Genomic DNA, 20,594 nt, shown 5'->3' on the forward strand with positions numbered 1-20,594 from the left:
ACAAACAATGGGAAGAAGACAATAAAGCGAACAAAAAATTTTTGGGGTTTTTTCGAAAAAAAAAATATTTTTGTTATAACCTTTTAACAAAAAGTGGACAAACGAAAATTTTTCTTGGACAAACATGGACAAACGAATGAGATATGGTTTTTTTTAATTACTCGCACGTGTAGGTGCCAACTTCACAGAGCTGTTGCATTTACATGCAAAATTGTTTATCTGGCTCCGGATCATTCGACGGGATGACAAGGACTATCTAGCTCAGTGGAGGTGTGTCCGAGCTAAAAATTACAACTTATTTGTGATGTGTCCAAGTTAAAATTTAGAACCAAAGAAATTATCTGCCCTACAAGTTCAACATGTCAGGTCTTCTAGACGTTTTCAATTTATTGCGAACAACGTACGTACATCAATAATATTATTTGATACGTAATCATAATTTCCAAAAAACACTTAAAATTTGAAGTAAGGGGCCAAAAACCCCTTATCATAGATTGAATCATATACATAAGTATTGCCTATAAGTTGATTATTGTCAGGTCGGTATTTAATTTGCATTAAGCATCACGCCTAAACCTCGATATTTTTTAAAATACAAGTGTAATAAATTTAATTAACCCGTATTAAATTAGCATTAAATATTATGCAATTTAGTATGGTCTCGTTTGGGCTGGAAAGGTTGGGCTAGCTAAAGAGATCTAGGAGAAGTAAACAGGGGGTACCGCAGGGCGGTGTCCTACTCCCGCTTCTGTTTAATTTTTTGGTTTTAGTTTACAACCTTGGAAACATAACAGCCGTCCCTAACTAGACTAGACTCACGAAGTAAGACGTTAGAGCGTCGAAACGCGTAGGAAGGAAAAAGAAAAATTATATTTTGCCTTCTAATTTCTAGGCCGTAAAGCTCCATAAAATCAAGCATAAAGAATATATTTGGCCCAAAAAGAAAATATAACAAGCGTCCTTTTCATCATCCCAACATCAGCAAGTCATTTAAAAGAATATCTTGGTAAAGACATTTTAGTTTTGATTTTTCACTTAATCTTGGCATTTTTTTATTTATATAACAATCAAACATTTTTTTTGGCAATAATACAACTGATTTTTCAAGAATAATAATAGGTGCGTTCATATAACAGCGTGTGTAAATGGATATAATTTTACACCTTATAAATTTATATGCTTTAATGAGTCCCCCTAGTAATTCGGCATTTATCTCATATTTCTTGGAATATAAGCTTTTCATTGTTATATTTCAATTCCAGGCATTATTTGTTGAACCAAATGCTCGTCTTTGTTGGTTGAATTTTCAGTAGGCGTCGATTGTAACAGTCCGCTCGTGTTCAAGTTAAAGGCCTGACAAGCATTAACTGACTTATTTTGTTTTGTTGATTTTCCGGGTGGATAAATGATAAAGATGATAAGTTAATAAAAACTTCCGAGCTGTTCAATAAGCATCAGCTATTGCTAGGAAGGGATTACTGCCGTGCTTTGTTGACAGACACAGTTTTCTCTACCACCATGGTGGAGTAAAAGCTATAGATTCTATTAAAATTACAACTTTAATTTCCAACCAAAAAAATATTTGTAATCATAAAAATTATCAAGCAACGCGAAAAATAAATTACTGAAGAAAAAATAAAAATGTTGACAAAAATTTTTTATTGAACAAAATTGTTTAACGTTTCATTCAAAAATTATTGTAAATCAACGTTTATGCGATAAAACTTGTAACAAATATGTTCCTGAAAATAACTACTGCAGATTGGTAAAGGAATACATTTCTAAAATTGAAATAGCATACACTACCGCTAAAGTCCTCGTACAGCTTTTGAGCTCCTCTCCCACACTCTCCTCCATCATCTTCATCAAGCAAATCATTATTTCGAAGAGATCGGTTCCTGGTTAATCCTCAAAATAGTATATTTCCAAAATGTCGTTCCTAACTAGAGATATACCCCGCCGCCGAATGTCAAGAATGTCGGCGCGGCGGAGGCGTTCGGCGAATTACTATATTTTCTACTCATTTCAAACTGACTAGGTCATTTATTATTCATGCCGAAAATTGGTCCGATATGTTCGGTATCAACGGATGGGCATCACTGCCAGTTATAAGAATCCAATTGCGAAATTTAACTTCTAACCGTTCAAAAGTTATTTAAAAAAACAGTCGCTTTGCATCACCCAATTCACCAAGTTATTAAAACAAAACACTAAAAAAAAGTTATACAATAAACTAGCTGACCCGTCAAGCGTTGTTTTGCCAAAAACAGTATTTCTATCTAATATATTTTTAGTTCAATAGAAATAACAAACTTACCATTAGAGTGTAAGGTTGTACTTACAATCGAAGGCGTTGTAGACAGTGAAAGTATACTTTATTTATGGTAGTAAATTATTCGTTGTTAAAGTAACAAATATAATTTAAATTTAGACTCTTATAGTAACTATTAAAACATTGTTATTAATATGTTTAAAGCCCTTATATATACATATTAGATTTTTACTTATATATGAGGAACTCTTATTTTTATGTTACGTATACGCACTGTTAGCGTCACTGTATCAGACCTACCCGATATGACACCCCTTTCATTTGATACCCATATCGTGAACAGCCATCCACTGGTAGCCCTAGTCAATATTAAGGTCTATACCCCGGCATTGGATTGAGATGTGATCCACCCAATAAAGTTGAATTAACTTACTGGGCAGATAACGATTTTCGTTTTCTCATGTGCCCTGTAAAATGAAGCTTGCATTTGATTTAGATTTGGCAACGTCACACTAAAACTGTAAAACATTCACATTAAAAGTGTACTACTTTTTTTGCTGTACACTTTTAAGCTTGACATGATATTCTTTAATTTAAACCTAAGTAAAGAATATATTGTGGCGGCTGAACCTGATAAGTCGCCGCTACTTTTTGCTGCTATGAAAAACGCAAAGTGCAGCGGTTCGAATCTCACTGGCTCCTGTTTTTTATTACATTTTTTTTTATTTACGTTAAAAGCTAAAAAGAAATTTTAAAGGGCAGGTGAACTACCGGTAATTTAAGGTGATTTAAAAAGAACTTGAGCAACAAACAAAAATTCATTTATGGGCAGGATAAAATGAGCGCTAAAATTAAAGGCTAGATGAGAAAACGGCCCTCAAGTTATCATCAACAGCTTCCATTTGAAACCCATATTTCACAAACACATCCAAGGGTTACCCGGGTCCATGTTTTGGTCTATATTTCGAGACCCTAGTCACACACTGTACTAAAGCACACATCAACAGCTTTAATTTGCTATCCATATTGTATAAACATTGTCTCTGGGTACACGGGCCCACGTTTTGGCCTATATCTCGAGATCCTAGTCACCCAGGGTTATGAAAATTACCCTCTACTAAATCACTCATCAACAGCTTTCATTTGTTATCCATATTGTATAAACACGTTCCATAGGTACCCGGGTCCAGGTTTTGGTCTATATATGGAGACCTTAGTTACCCAGGGGTACGGAAAATACCCCTTATAAAAGTACTCATAAACAGCTTCTATTTGATACCCATATTGTACAAACACACCCCAGGATTACCCAGGTCCACGTTTTGATCTCAAGACCTTAGCCACCTAGCGAAAAAAGGTAGACGTTGGCCGATTCTCAGACCTACCTAATATGCTCACAAAATTTCATGAGAATCGGTTTAGCAATTTCGGAGGAGTTATTTATGCCTTTAACATCGTGACACAAGAATTTTATATATCAGATTTAAATGCTAACTTCGCATAATTTTTTCAAAAAATTAATAAATGACCCAAGTCGAACATGTTTTCAAATTGTCCTTTATTAAATAAGCAACCTACCCGAAAAAAGTGCCAGTTTTTTTAAAAATTCTATATTCCAATTGGCTAAAAGTATAAGCGAAATCAGTGATGCAAAAACCTTTATTAGGTTCCAGGAGTTTAACCACTCCTTTGAAATGATTCTCACCTCATACTTAAGTTGAAGATATATGTACGTGTGAGAAGGCCTTATATTCAAATCCTTCAACACCCAAGTCTCCCGGTTTGACATTTCCTAAAGTTGGCGGCCTTATCCAAAACTAGTTCCTTGGAGTGAATCACATTGATTATAGCCTATCAACCAAGTTTAAATAACACCTTACGTATATATGTAGGCACATATTTTAACCAGGTTACGTTTTGTCTTCAGCAAGAACACTCTTAAGTGGTGAAGCAAAAGCTTTCCCAAGACAGTCGAGCTAATGACAGTGTGTGCTACTACCCTAACGTAGTGGACAGTCTAAGTAGTCTGAAAACTGAAGCTACGCGGTCATCCATAATGAGCTCTTATATCATAACGCCGGAAAGCAGGTGTTAACATCCTTCAACTTAAAATCGACTTTCATTCTAAAATATCGTTTTGATTTAACGAAGACTATTGAAATCAATGTTGTGAGCACAAACTTCTGCAAACTTTGGTCTACATTTTAAAAATTTTATCCAAAGTCCTTGTAAAATTTTAATTATGTAGATGCGCCGAGGATTATGCGATTTTCACCAATTACGCAATGACATCCACTTAGACTGCTTATGATTTCGAGGGCGGCATCCTTGGCCGAATAGTTACTCCCTAATGCTACAAGGTTTTTCTCTGGTGTAGCTCGGCAGCATAGCGCGACAAAAGCATCCGTTTGGAAAGCTTTCGGAGCTACACCTAGATCGTCTAGGAACGTGACGTCGACGAAGGTATGAGTTCGAAGTCGCAGTCCTATAGCTTCTGTGCTGGCATATAGTGTGAGGGTCAGGAGGCGTGGTAGCGACTGGTGATCGGGATTGATACTGTTCGCACATCGGGAATTGTAGCGTTTAAAAACAACCGAAAAAACTGGAGGCGCCCTGTGGCACGAGAGCCGTGAGATTTAATAGACCATTAATAGAAACCGTAAGTCGCCTTTGTGCGTGGCCGCCATGGAGCCACAAATGATTTAAAGAAATTGTGTTGTTGTTGTATTAACGATAAAGACACTCCCCGAATGCTTTGGGGAGTGTTATCGATGTTGATGGCCCTTTGCCGGTTATAGATCCGGTATGTTCCGGTAGCAAAGCACCATTAAGGTACTAGCCCGACCATCTCGGGAACGATTTATATGACCGCATTAAACCTTCAAGGCCATCCTTCCCTCCCCACCCCCTAGTTCAATGAGGAGCTTGGGGTAGCCAGAACCTCGTCTGTTAATGAAACAGGATTCGCCGCGGGTAGTGAGGTTGACATTTGGGTTGGAGAAGCTATATATTGTGCTGGCAACCCTTTGAGAGGGTTGGGCTACACAACCCCTTGAATCCCAGGGAATTGTGTTCGCGACGATTAGTAGGATTTATCCCTAGGTGAAACTACGCTTTGCACGAGATATACAGACAAAAGTGTGACTTTTTTTTATGTATCTATATTTCTTTTCAGCAGACGCAGCAGTACCAATTCCAAACACCGGGGTTAGGTTCGAAGCCTCTCTGGAGTAAGCCAACGAGGGACAATCCCTCCGCAAGGAGCTACTCCTGAACATTTTTGAACAGTCTGCCAGATCTTGAGGCAAAAACCCCAGATCTTTCCGAAATGGCCAACACGTTGATTCCCTTAAATACATACAAACAAAACCTTTCCTAAATATTTTTTTAAATAGGAAAATCAAGCTTTTTAAAGTAAGAACACCGGCGTATGTCGGCGCGCCGCTGATGCCGCCGCCGCAGATAAAGTGATCGGCGTAAACCTCTAGTCCCTAGGATGCCAGCGGATGAGGGGGCTTAGAATGTACCCGCGGTAGATACGCCTGTCGGAAGAGGTGACTAAAATACCAAATTGATTCAAGGGGTTGTGTAGCGCAACCCTCCCAAGGGGTTGCCAGCGCAATATATGTATAGCTTCTCCAGCTCAATTGTCAACCTCACCCACCCGTGGCGAATCCTTTTTCATTAACAGTCGAGGCTGTGGCGACCCCGAACTCCTGATGGATCTAGGGGCTGGAGGGCGTTAGGGCCTAAAAGGTTTCATGTGGTTATACCAAATCGTTCCGGAGATGGTCGGGCTAGTACCTTAATGGTGCTTGTTACAGGAACGTAACGGATGTGCATCCGGCAAAGAACCATCAACATCGATAACACTCCCCAAGGCCTTCGAGGAGTGTCCTTATTGCTACAACAACAACAACAAAAACAACCGGGGGTAGATTCGAATATCCCTGGACTAAGTGAACGAAGGACATTCCCCGCAAGGAGTCGCTCCTGAAATTTTTTGAACGATCCAAGAGACTTGGGGCAAAACAGCTGATCTTTCCGAAATGGCCAAAACGTTGATTTCCTTAAATACATATAATAAAACATTTCCTAATTATTTTTTTTTTTTAAATAGAAAAATCAAGTGTTTTAAGTTACGCCGGCGCGGGATATAATAGTGCCTACGCCGTCGCCCATAAAGTGATCGGCGTAAACCTCTATTCCTAACCCTGCACTCTATAAACCTTTTTTGGTATGTACATTTTTTCATGCATTATTATATATGGTCTACTTCAAAAAAAAAGACGTTGTTCTTCCCTAACTATTCGATTTTTTTTACAGGAGAGATAGGAACATTTAATTCATTTAAACTTTTTCGTAACTTTTAGAACCGTGAACTAAATACAAATTTTTATATAAAGAGATGTAATATTCAATATTTTTATAATGAAAATCTCTAATTCCTGAGTACGACATTTCTATAAGGATAAGTCAATTTCAGTATCTTACCAGAACTCGTATACTTCGTTCATTTGGAATTTAAATGCCAATAAATTTCTAGGATTACAATTTACTCAGTAAATATACGTATACTACTAAGTACTTGTATATTTACTAAGTAAAGTGTCAACTCACAGTGAAAGATAAATCAACATAATTAGAAAAGTCTTTAATTTCCTTAAAAAAATGCCATTTTCCCCGATTTAACTTTTTTGAATTTACTGCCTTTTGCTATAGACGGGAGCATAGTCCTTGGTAGGAAATTAATCTGCGTTTTTTGGTTGATAAGACCCAACTGTCGCGGGTAATGAGAACATTTGTTTAGCTTTTTTGTAACTACTACAGACATCCCGTCTGTTAAAAGTGGAACCTTGGAGACAGCATGAAGTTTCCATATTTTAGCGTATATTTTTTTTTTAAAAACTTATAGGTGCTATCAAAAAAATGTATGCTACCAACTTTAGATTTTTCAACATATTTTTTAAATTTATTTTGTTTTGCTTGCAGGTTGAACATTTTATAATAATTATAAGTGATTACCGTTGTGAAAAGTTTATAAATAAAAAAGTAGAAACGTAATTAATTTACTTTAAAAAATATTATACATATAACATAAACTAAATATGTCTGAAGAAATCGATCGGAACGATCCAGAATTAAAATATCTTTCCGTGGAACGAAGCCAATTCAATGACCCAGCGACGCAGGCCGAGTGGACGCAAAAACGTCTTGTTTGGGTGCCACATGAGAATCAGGTTAGTATTATTTATTAATTATTATAATTATATATAAATATAATATGACACACAATGTTACTTCCCTAATATCGCTCCTTAAATACAAAAGCAATACAAGTCAAATAAATATTCAAGTTTCAACGTTTAAGATACATTTCATAGCCGACGACGCGGTAATTTTCACTCAAACCGATTTTTTTTTTGGATATAAATGACACTGCATTCGCAAGCGTCGTATGGCAAGTTGCTTAAAAGAGACCTTATACTGCCAGGTTGTCTAAATTCACTTATTCAATTCCGTTATTTGCAAAAATGTAAATTTTTTGGTTCTTTTTCATGGCACCACGCCAGACACAAAATTATTATATATTTGAAAATCCAATATATGGCTTGTTGCCATGTTTTTTCCACATCCCGTTATGGGTAAAAGTCCCGTTCGTATATAAAACACGTTTAATTTTTATGGCGCTACGCCAGATATTCCGTTAGTTTATGCTACAATATCCCGTTACATTTTGTTTAGTATATAAAAATAAGGTTAGGGTTTTCAATGGCACCACGCCAGTTCTCAAATGTCACTGATTCCTATTAGGAGTGCATAAAACCGCCCTAACTCCAGGTCGGGGAGGAATTGCATCTCCTAACTCCGCCAAAACGCCCGAGGGAAGCAAAGCAGCCAACCTTGAGGTCTATTTTACTTTTCCACTCAACGCAAAAAAACCCGAAAAAATTTGATGACACCGCACTTCCACTCACACGTAAAGACAAGACCGGAATGCAAACCGAATTTTTGACACTGACAGACTTGTGAAATGGTTTTTGCACATAATGGGAAAAAATGTGTTTATTGTCCAGAACCGCAAAGAATGACTAAATATAAAGCCTGCTAAATCCAAAAACTTGTGGAAAGCTGGTAACTCCACTTATTTTCAATAAGTATAATTAGAAATTAAAGCTGTAAACACAATGCCGAGCGGCGGCCATCTACTACTACAACGACCATCTCCGCCGCGCCGGATATATTTCGCCAACTCAAAACATAATGACGGGCGAAATTTTCGGAAACTTTTTATTCACGGTTGCCATATACAGAAATAAATACTGAGACAATTAAAACTTTTTTAATTCTTGGCTTTAGCACTTGACTGCTAAAACACACCAAAAATGTTAAAGCTGTATCGAAAGACAAGTTTAGTTCCCAGGAATCTTAAACCGGTGGGCGAAAATTAATATTATAACCCTTTAATTTAAGAAATACAGTTTACATACATACGGCCTACGTTAATCAAATGTTTGTGCTAATTAACTTTTAGTTTTTAATAATATTAGTGTATAATTGGTGGCTTATTAATAATGACACCGAACAACTTTCGATATCTCTCTCTATTTTTTTAAACGTGTTTTGGTAGTAAAATTGCGAATTTTATGTAAAAAAACAGCAGCAACCCTCGCTATGTTTGTCGTCATCGCCCGGCGGCGTCGATCGAAATAAATCTCAATGTGTTCACCTTCATGTATTTACGGGAATTTTACTTTTGACAAGATGTGATCTTTGTATTTAAGTTGGGATATGCGACTTTCGATTAACATCTATTAAATTATCCCAAATAATACTTTACTTTTTTGCTCTGGTTTGACGTCTTTTCGGAAATATCCAAAGTCGAAGCTCCTGAAGGAACGTTCGATGTATATATGCAAATCCGACAATATTTTGTTTAAGCTTGTATATGTAGTTCACGTTTTTTAGTGACCGGCTTATTTTTATACCCAGCTGTACTTGTACACAGGGTATTATAACTTTGATTGGATAACGGTTGGTTGTACAGGTATAAAGGAATCGAGATAGATGTAGACTTCCATATATCAAAATCATCAGTATCGAAAAAAGATTTGATTGCGCCATGTCCGTCCGTCCGTCTGTCCGTTAACATGATAACTTGAGTAAATATTGAAATATCTTCACCAAATTAGGTACACGAGCTTATGTGCACCCAGAATAGATTGGTATTGAAAATGAGCGAAATCGAAAGATAACCACGCCCACTTTTTTATATATAATATTTTGGAAAACATAAAAAACCTGATTATTTAGTAAATAATACACCTAGGATGTTGAAATTTGACATGTGGACTTATATTGAGACTATTGATAAAAATTTGAATTTTTTTTTTGAAATGGGCGTGGCACCGCCCGGTTGTGATAAAATGAATTTTACAAATATTCTTAATCATAAATCAAAAATCGTTAAACCTATCGTAACAAAATTTGGCAGAGAGGTTGCCTTTACTATAAGGAATGCTTTGCAGAAAAATTAACGAAATCGGTTAAGGACCACGCCCACTTTTATATAAGATTTTTAAAAGGGTCGTGGACGAATAAAATAAGCTATATCTTTGCAAAACAGAGCTTTATATCAATGGTATTTCATTTCCCAAGTGGATTTATAGCAATAAATAGGAAAAACTTCAAATTTAAAAAAATGGGCATGGCACCGCCCCATTTATGACTAAGCAATTTTCTATGTTTCGGGAGCCATAACTCGAAGAAAAATTAACGGATCGTAATAAAATTGGGTTCGCATATTTTCCTTATATCAGGAAATATTTCTAGTAAAAATGGATAAGATTGGTTAAGGACCACACCCACTTTTATATAAATGACTTTAAAAAGGGTCGTAGGCAAAAATAATAAGTTAAATCTTAGCGAAAAATAGTTTTGTACCAAACGTATTTTGTGCCATTATAACAAGAAATTGGAAAAAATTCAAATCTTGAAAAATGTGCGTGGCACTGCCCCTTTCTTACAAATTTGGTGTACATGTATGCCTTTTAACAGGAAATATTTCCAGTACTAGTGGACTAAATCGGTTAAATCGCCTTCTTTTATATAAAAGATTTTGTAAAAGTGCGTAGAAGCAGGTAATAAGCTATCTCTAGTAAAAGTTGGAAAATTTCGTTAAAAACCCTGGCCTTTTTATACTTTTTTTGTATATACTTACTTGTAAACAGTAGGGAAATCCCCATAACTGAAGGAAAACGGCAGTGCCTCTGTATCCGTTTTGCGTCTTTTAAACGAAAATTAGTTCAGAATAGAACCATATGTACGAGTATATGTATTATTACATTATTAAGCACACAAAACAAACAACAACAGCATTTCAAGAGTACAGCTGGGTATGTAATGTTCGGTTTCATCCGAACTTACACTTCCTTACTTTTTGTATTTTACTCTTGCAAATGTTTGCATTCATTGCTTTATGTCCAATTTACTTTGCCTTTTTTGTTTTATGTATTCAACGATCACTGTGCTTTTTGAAATATTTAATGAAAGATCTAATAACGAAGTACTGCGAAAACCAGTTTTAAACCCAACACACCCACGAAATTTATCCAAATTGGGTTGTTATTCAGAATGTGCTTGTTATGTGTTCAAATGTTTGTTTATACATGCGTACAACATATAGTTATGTTCACAAAAATAGCAGCGGCGCATCCACTATCACTGTGTTTGAGTTTTATTTATTGTGTAAACTTTAAAATCCTGAAGAAAACTCACTGATAAAAAACTGCGTGAGTTTTCTCTACAGCCAGTGTATACTATTGATGGTTATCGGTAGCGCTGCACAGGAGAAAATCCTTGGTTGGACATGACATGAGTACAAATAGTTTTTGAAAATACCTGTCTAAATTTGGGAGAAAATTAACAAACATACAATGGAAACGTCAAAAATATGAACCTAATAGTTTGGCACGGCCTTACTTATGGAAGCCAACGTCGAAGATGCCCAAATGATAAATCTCTGTAATTAATCCAGTAAAGATCCATCGGTATTCACATAATGGTTTATGTGAAGAAAGTACCAAAAGTAGCATATTTTAAAAATAAAAAAAAATAAATCTAATGCGCCATAGCCTCCGAAGAGATTTTAGGCCGAGCTTCTCTTCCAATTTGCGTCGCGTTCCTTTTAATTTTTCCTACAAATTGGCAGGACGGGACCTACCTGTTTTATGCCAACCACGGTTGCCATACCATGTTTTCATTTGGGACCAAACTCCATCGAAAAAAAGGACCAGATCTCAAAGGACCAAATTTAGTTTTAGTTTATTGGTGTACAAACAATTCAGCAACTTACTAGGGTGTACTTTTAAAGCTTAAATTATGTAGATGCGCCAAGGATTATACGATTTTCACCTTGAGTTACACAAGGATATCCACTTAGACTGCTAATGATTTCGAGGGCGGCATCCTTGGCCGAATAGTTACTCCCTAACGTTTCAAGGGGTTTCTTTGGTGTAGCTCGGCAGCATAGCGCGACAAAAACATCCGCCAGAAAGTCTTCGGAGCTACACCTAAAGCTTATAGGAAAGTGACGTCGACGAAGATATGAGTTCGAAGTCGCAGTCCTATAGCTTCTGTGCTGGCATACGGTTTGAGAGCCAGGATGCATGGTAGCGACTGGTGGTCGGGATTGCTACTGTTCGAACGTCGGGAATTGTAGCTCTTAGAAACGGCAGAAGAAACTGAAGGCGCCCTTTGGCGCGATCAATAATAAGCCACCATTGTTGCTAATCGTTAAAACTGTGCCACGAGAGTCATGACTATTAGTAGATAATTGATAGCAACCGTAAGTCGCCTTTGTGCGTGACCAGCATGGAGCCACAAATGATTTAAAGAAGTCATGCCGTGACAAGTATTAGAATTAGCCTAGAACATCGCCTTTGGTGAAACTACGCTACAAAAGTGTGAACATATTGTGACGAATATTAGTGACACTAAGTGATACTCCCATCACTAATCTCATACTAAGTAAATAAAGCCACAACAACAATGAAGCAAGCTGCTACACTTGTATGTACGTAAACGAATCAATCATTATGTCTACACATATGTAGGTACACGCAGCTGAGAGCACAAGCACATGAAGATATCTTATCTGAAATGCTCCTAAAGGTATGCAATTGTGATTGTGGAAGTGTCGCTCACACATACAAGCGCATGGGGTATGAGAGAAGCTATAAAAACTATACATCTGTAGTTGTAGCTGAGAAATTTATAACTACCTAAGTAAAATTCTGGAAGCGCCTTGAAGATGCCACGAGGAAATCACAGAGTATAAAAGCATCAGCGGTAGAGGCGCTATAATCAGTTTTTGATTAAGGACGCAATCTGTCGGGCAATAGTAGAGTTTCATTTGAGCTATCAATCAGTTTGGTTATTAAGCAAGCTATTCGTTGCAAAGCGGCCACCGTGGTGTGATGGTAGCGTGCTCCGCCTATCACACCGTATGCCCTGGGTTCAACTCCCGGGCAAAGCAACATCAAAATTTTAGAAATAAGATTTTTCAATTAGAAGAAAATTTTTCTAAGCGGGGTCGCCCCTCGGCAGTGTTTGGCAAGCACTCCGGGTGTATTTCTGCCATGAAAAGCTCTCAGTGAAAACTCATCTGCCTTGCAGATACCGTTCGGAGTCGGCATAAAACATGTAGGTCCCGTCCGGCCGATTTGTAGGGAAAATCAAGAGGAGCACGACGCAAATTGGAAGAGAAGCTCGGCCTTAGATCTCTTCGGAGGTTATCGCGCCTTACATTTATTTTTATTTATTATTCGTTGCAAAGTATAAGGGTTATTGTGAAGTACTTTAATAAAGGCCATTTTTCCATTATTCAATATTGGAGTTATTTATTCAACAGTTTAGCGATACGAGCGTTGGCAGAAGATTGCAAATAAGGGGAATTGCAGTAAAATTCGTTGCAATTGGTGTCAGAAGAGGAAATGTTGAATAAATTCCAGAGGACAACAAGGACATGGCAAAGTTCAGTGAATTGAAGATCCAGCAACTGAAGAAGGAGTTGGAGAGCCGTGGATTGAATACAACCGGCATTAAACTCGAACTTCAGGATAAAGTTGCTGCACTATTCGTGGCATTGAAAGGATCTGCTGCTGAAATCCTACAGAGTATTCCCGAGGGAGAGCGGAACAACTACGAAACATTGATGCGCGCTCTAGAGAGGCGATACGGAAGTGAACACAGGAAGCAGATACACCAAATAGAGTTGCAAAGCCGCTACCAAAAAGCTAATGAGACTTTGCAGGAGTTTGCGTCAGATGTTGAAAGGCTTGCACATTTGGCGAATGCCGACGCACCCGTGGAATACACCGAAAGGGTAAAAATTCAGGGCTTTATAAATGGCATACGGAATGTTGAAACGAAGCGAGCCACATACGCAAACCCAAAGCCAACATTCGCAGAAACGGTATCACATGCTCTGATTCAGGAAACAGCGTCGCTTCTGTGTAAGCCAGTTTTCAAAGCACGCCGTGTGGAAGTAGAAAGGCCAGAGTGGGTAGACGCAATATTGGAGGCGCTGAAAGGATCGCAAAAGCGGAATGAAAGAGTTATCAAATGCTTCAAATGCGGGAAGCCCGGTCAGATTGCACGTCATTGCGATCTTGGTCCTGGTAGTTCCAACTTGGGTGGCCGTAAGCGCAAAGCTGGAGGAGATGAGCAAGAGCGTGCCAGATGTAAAAACCGAGAGCTAGCTCCAGCTATTGAATGCCCTGTGATATCTGTGTTGCAAATTGGAAGGAAATCAGGCAGTCTTACCATCAGAGGGAATGTGGATGGCAAGGAGCGTGTACTGACTGTAGATACGGGCGCATCTCATTCCTTGATTCGATCTGATTTAGTCAACAGGAGAGTAAAACCGTTAACTTAATCCGTCAAGCCCAAGCTTTACGAAGTCGTTCATTGGCCAAACAACAGAGTGTGAGGGAACGGCCCAGGGTAATGAGTAGTAAGTCCAACCCTGGCATGACAAGAACTTTAATTCGGAAGGTTTCTTGGAGGGAGATCTGGTACTGCTATACAACCCTCACCGGCGGAAAAGTGTTCCATCCAAATTTCGGCGCAGTTGGGAAGGCCCGTACAAAGTTGTGAAGAAGATCAGTGACACCATCTACCGCATACAAACCATTGGGAAACCACGAAGTAGAAGAGTGGTACATTTGGAGATGCTAGCAGCGTTTAGATCGGGAGATTTGTCTGATCGGGACGATCAGACTTAGGTGGAGGGCAGTGTGACGAATATTAGTGATACTCCCATCACTAATCTGATACTAAGTAAATAAAGCCACAACAACAATGAAGCAAGCTGCTACACTTGTATGTACGTAAACGAATCAATCATTATGTCTACAAATATTTAGGTACACGCAGCTGAGAGCAACGCACAAGCACATGCAGATATCTTATCTGAAATGCTCCTAAAGGTATGCAATTGTGATTGTGGAAGTGTCGCTCACACATACAAGCGCACGAGGTTTGAGAGAAGCTATAAAAATTATACATCTGTAGTTGTAGCTGAGAAATTTATAACTAAGTAAAATTCTGGAAGAGCCTAGAAGATGCCAAGAGGAAATCACAGAGTATAAAAGCATCAGCGGTAGAGGCGCTATAATCAGTTTTTGATTAAGGACGCAATCTGTCGGGCAACAGTAGAGTTTCATTTGAGCTATCAATCAGTTTGGTTATTAAGCAATCTATTCGTTGCAAAGTATAAGGGTTATTGTGAAGTACTTTAATAAAGCCCATTTTTTCCATTATTCAATATTGGAGTTATTTATTCAACAGTTTAGCGATACGAACGTTGGCAGAAGATTTCAAATAAGGGGAATTGCAGTAAAATTCGTTACAATATTAAGTATTTCTCCCTCCATCCCCAAGGAGATACTCCTGAATTTTTTTGAACGATCCGCGAGACTTTGAGGCAAAACTCCGAATCTTTCCGAAATGGCAGAAGCGTCGATTTTCTTTTTTTTTTTTTTTAATTTGCGTATTACAAGCCTCCCACATACTCATCCGCAACTTTGTGATATTGTTCTAGATCGTTAAACATACGATTGACGTCAGCAGTATGTTTCCATAATCATTAGTTGTGGACAATGTGATGCTCTGAAGTCCAGCCATTCCGTTTAGAGGTTTGCACCGATCACTTTGTAGGCGCGCCGGCCCCGCCGCCCCGCCGGTATATAATAGAGGCTACGCCGCCGCCGATCGGCGTAAACCTCTATTAAAAAGGCATGCTTATATTATACAAATATTTCAAAAGCTGGTTTCTATTTTTATTTAGAGATGTACCAAACAATATAAATGCACTAATTAGTTTGCCTGAAAAAGCTATATTGTCTTCAGTTAAGCTCAAAAACTTAAAATGCGTACGATTTGTCCCGTACTTTGGGATGAAACGATCCTAGTAAACACAAGTAGGTATTGATCCTCTTGATCCGATGCAAAGAAAGCTTATAGGCAGTACTTTGCACCGAGTACTGAGTTAGTATCGGATAAAAGTAATTGTATCGAAACACGATTTATCGATAAATTTATTACCGCGTGGTATAAAAAGACGAGTCTTTACGTCAGTATCAATAAACCAATGGCAGAAATAAAAAAATTTACCTCGTACCACTTTAAAACCGAGGTCGCCTTTTAAAAATCATTTACCCAGAACTCTTGCCGCGTTGCTTCGCTTTGAACGCAATAAAACGTTTTATGTAAATTCGGTATAAGTCCGATTTATGGTGTTGCCAAAGCGAACAAGCGCGCTAAAAGTTCTATGTAAGCCCGGCTTATGTTTGTTCAATAAAAGTATGAAAAATACAATAACCACATACTAACTTTCCACTGTTTTTCACAAATATCTCTTGACAGAAGTTAAATTTTTGATTTCCGCCTACGGATTATTGATACCAAGGTGTATTTTAATATCTGTCCCGACATTTTCGGAAGTGTTAAGCAGTCAACCCCTGTTTTAAACAAGTACGGAAGGTTAAGTTCGGGTGTAACCGAACATTACATACTCAGTTGAGAGCCATGGTGACAACATAAGGGAAAATAACCATGTAGGAAAATGAACCGAGGGAAACCCTGGAATGTGTTTGTATGACATGTCTATCAAATGAAAGGCACTAAAGAGTATTTTGTGAGGGAGTGGGCCATAGTTCTATAGGTGTACGCCATTTAGGGATATCGCCATAAAGGTGGATCAGGGTTGACTCTAGAATTTTTTTGCACGATATGGGTATCAAATGAAAGGTGTTAATGAGTATTTTAAAAGGGAGTAATCCTTAGTTCCATAGGTGGACGCCGTTTTGAGATATCGCCATAAAGGTGGACCAGGGGTGACCCTAGAATTTGTTTGTACAATATGGGTATCAAAAGAAAGGTGTTACTGAGTATTTTAAAGGGAGTGATCCTTAGTTCCATAGCTGGACGCCGTTTCGAGATATCGCCATAAAGGTGGACCAGGGGTTTTAAAAGGGAGTGGTGGTAGTTGTATAGGTGGTCGCCTTTTCAGAGATATCGCCATAAAGGTGGACCAGGGGTGACTCTAGAATGTGTTTGTACGATATGGGTATAAAATTAAAGGTATTAATGAGGGTTTTAAAATGGAGTGGTGGTAGGTGTATAGGTGGTCGCCTTTTCGAGGTATCGCCATAAAGGTGGACCAGGGGTGACTCTAGAATGCGTTTGTACAATATGGGTATCAAAAGAAAGGTGCTAATGAGTATTTTAAAAGGGGTGGGCCTTAGTTCTATAGGTGGACGCCTTTTCGAGGTATCGCAACTTAGACTTTGTTTGTACGATATGGGTATCAAATGAAAGGTGTTAATGAGTATTTTTAAAAGGGAGTGGGTCTTCATTCTATAGGTGGTCGCTTTTTCGAGATATCGCCATAAAGGTGGACCAGGGGTGACTCTAGAATATGTTTGTACGATATGGGTATCAAATGAAAGGTGTTAATGAGTATTTTAAAAGGGCGTGGGACTTAGTTCTATAGGTGGACGCCTTTTCGAGATATCGCCATAAAGGTGGACCAGGGGTGACTCTAGAATGTGTTTGTACAATATGGGTATCAAAAGAAAGGTGTTACTGAGTATTTTAAGGGGAGTGGGCCTTAGTTCTATAGGTGGAAGCCGTTGCGAAATATCGCCATAAAGGTGGACCAGGGGTGACTCTAGAATATGTTTGTACGATATGGGTATAAAATTAAAGGTATTAATGAGGGTTTTAAAAGGGAGGGTGGTAGTTGTATAGGTGGTCGCCTTTTCGAGATATCGCCATAAAGGTGGACCAAGGGTGACTATAGAATGCGTTTGTACAATATGGGTATCAAACGAAAGGTGTTAATGAGTATTTTAAAAGGGAGTGGGCCTTAGTTCTATAGGTGGAAGGCGTTGCGAAATATCGCCATAAAGGTGGACCAGGGGTGACTCTAGAATGTGTTTGTACGATATGGGTATAAAATTAAAGGTATTAATGAGGGTTTTAAAAGGGAGTGTTGGTAGTTGTATAGGTGGTCGCCTTTTCAGATATATCACCATAAAGGTGGACCAGGGGCGACTCTAGATTGCGTTTGTATAATATGGGTATCAAACGAAAGGTATTAATGAGTATTTTAAAAGGGAATGGGCCTTAGTTCTATAGGTGGAAGCCGTTGCAAAATATCGCCATAAAGGTGGACCAGGGGTGACTCTAGAATGTGTTCGTACGATATGGGTATAAAATTAAAGGTATTAATGAGGGTTTTAAAAGGGAGTGGTGGTAGTTGTATAGGTGGTCGCCTTTTCGAGATATCGCCATAAAGGTGGACCAGGGGTGACTCTAGAATATGTTTGTAAGATATGGGTATCAAATGAAAGGTGTTAATAAGTATTTTAAAAGGGCGTGGGGCTTAGTTCTATAGGTGGACGCCTTTTCGAGATATCGCCATAAAGGTGGACCAGGGGAGACTCTAGAATGTGTTTGTACGATATTTGTATCAAATTAAACATATTAATGAGAGTTTTAAAAGGGAGTGGTGATAGTTGTATATGTGAAGGCGTTTTCCAGATATCGACCAAAATGTGGACCGGGATGACCCAGAACATCATCTGTTGGCCATTTCAAGGGTTTTTTATTTCGCACTGCAGAAGTTTTTCATTTTCTTCTACTTAATATGGTAGGTGTCACAACTATTTTACAAAGTTTTTTCTAAAGGATGTATATTGGAACGATTTTCCGTCATCCCTTGTCAAATTTGGTTTTGAGACAAACCGGTTTCGGCGTTGTGCCATTATCAGTGTCGATTTTCGTTCTGATCTTTTGTTGTCGTTTGTCCTGTATTTATAGTTCGTAGGTATATGAGCAGGTATTTTCAAATTGATGCTCGTGTATATTTAGTTATGTGTATGTGCTGTGTGTTCATTCAGAACCGAGGCTGGTTTACTAATCGATTTGTGTGGCTGACTGGGGTAGGTAGAAATCTGTGATTTTAGTCGTTTGACCTTCTTTGTCGGTTTTTTGTTTTGGTGTGTTAATTGTTTTGTGTTTATTTGTTGTTGTGTGTTTGTCTGTTGTACCTGTGTGATTAAGTTGTTTCCTGTAAACAAGTTTTAAAGGCTCGAATATTGTGTCAGAAATTGTGTTTTTCTGTTCGTTTATTATTCTACCGTCGAATGTTTTCTGTTTGTAGATTTCCATGTTTTCGAGTACGTTGAGACGTCGGCCATTTTCTTGTATGTGAAGAACCCTAACTGTTTTATTGATGTTTGCTGGGGAACATTCATTCTCGACCATGTGATTCGCGAAGTTAGACTCGGGTATAATGTTTGGATTCCGTATTTTTTGTTGTAATCTCTAATATGTTCTCTGAACCTCGTTCTTATTTGCCGTCCTGTTTGTCCTATGTAACTATACTGGCATCCGCAGGTAAGCTTGTATACGCCGTGGCTGCTAAACGGATCCTCTGAGTTAATGTTAGTTCTTAGTTTTCGCCCTAGATTGTTCGATGTTTTGAATGCTGTGTTAATGTTGTATTTTTTAAAGAAGTTTGCCAATTTATATGTTGCCTTTCCTGTATATGTCATAGTTGTCCAGCTATTATTTTCCTTTTCATTATTTCTTTTTGGTTCTCCATTTGTACTTCTGAGCTTATCTACTAGTGCTTTTTTATATCCGTTGTTTGCAGCGATATTATATATGACCTCAAGTTCTCTCTTATATGAGTCTTGTGTAAGAGGTGTTCTTTCAAGTCTATGTACCAAGTGCCTTAATGCTGCATTTTTATGCTGTTGAGGGTGATTTGAGGTATTGTGTATTATTGTGTCGGTGGCCGTTGACTTTCTATATATGTCATAGTTAAATCTTTTGGCTTCTTTATCAATATTTATCGTGAGGTCTAGATAGTTGATTCCTCCGTCTTTTTCGGTTTCCATTGGAAATTTTATATTTCCGTGCTGCTTGTTGAGGTACTCCAGTACAAGCTCTTCGTTATTAGTAGTTAAAACACATATTATGTCATCCACGTATCTAGCATAAAATGACACGCCTAATTTGGACTTCAGCTCCTGTATGTACTTTTCTTCCAGATTTTGCATGAACACTTCCATAAGAATTGCTGATGTGGGGCTTCCCATTCCAAGACCGTTTGTTTGTCTATATATTTTATTATTGAATTGAAAATAGTTTTGACGTAAAGTGGTTCTTAGCGTATTTGTGATTTGCATACTTTTCACTTTGTTTTTTGTGTTATGAACTATTGTTGAGCTAACTATGTCCAAAGTCTCCGATAGTGGTATAGATGGGTATAAATCTTTTATGTCAAAAGATACCAATTTGCTGTTTCTTGTTAGCTCTACGGTCTCGAGTCTCTCTATTAGTTCTGTTGTGTTAGCTATTGCATATTCGTTCCTTAGCTCCAGAGTATCTATCAACATCGTTTTTAAATATTTGGGCAGTTTGTAACATGGTGCCGATTTAAAATTAATGATGGGCCTCATTGGCGTGTCCGGCTTGTGGATTTTTGGTAACGCAACCAGTGGAGGAGCCGAAGGGTTCATTTGGACCAATCTATGTGCCATGTTTGAATCTACTATATTTTTTGCATTTTTTATAGCAACTTTGATTTGTTTTTGGTATTCATCTGTGGGATCCTCTCTCATTCTACGACATTTCATTTCCTCTATGAGATCATTGGTTTTGGATATATATTGCTCTTTTTCGATTAGCACAGTGGTGTTTCCTTTGTCCGCTTTCGTTGTGACAATATTGTTTTTCCTTAGTT

The 20,594-nt window shown here is 38.1% G+C and overlaps 1 protein-coding gene across 5 annotated transcripts in view; it reads left to right on the forward strand.

Annotated features, from left to right (window-relative positions):
• zip (myosin heavy chain 10) overlaps positions 1 to 20,594 on the forward strand; it is a 242,554-nt gene that overhangs the window by 23,367 nt on the left and 198,593 nt on the right. For all 5 annotated transcript variants that reach the window (XM_067773456.1, XM_067773457.1, XM_067773455.1 and 2 more), the window contains exon 2: positions 7,265 to 7,512. In XM_067773456.1, the coding sequence (XP_067629557.1) occupies positions 7,381 to 7,512 (132 nt within the window). In that variant the 5' untranslated portion in view covers positions 7,265 to 7,380. The remainder of the gene's footprint in view (positions 1 to 7,264; positions 7,513 to 20,594) is intronic.

Source organism: Eurosta solidaginis, chromosome 3, assembly GCF_040869045.1.
Source record: "Eurosta solidaginis isolate ZX-2024a chromosome 3, ASM4086904v1, whole genome shotgun sequence".
NCBI lineage: Eukaryota > Metazoa > Arthropoda > Insecta > Diptera > Tephritidae > Eurosta > Eurosta solidaginis.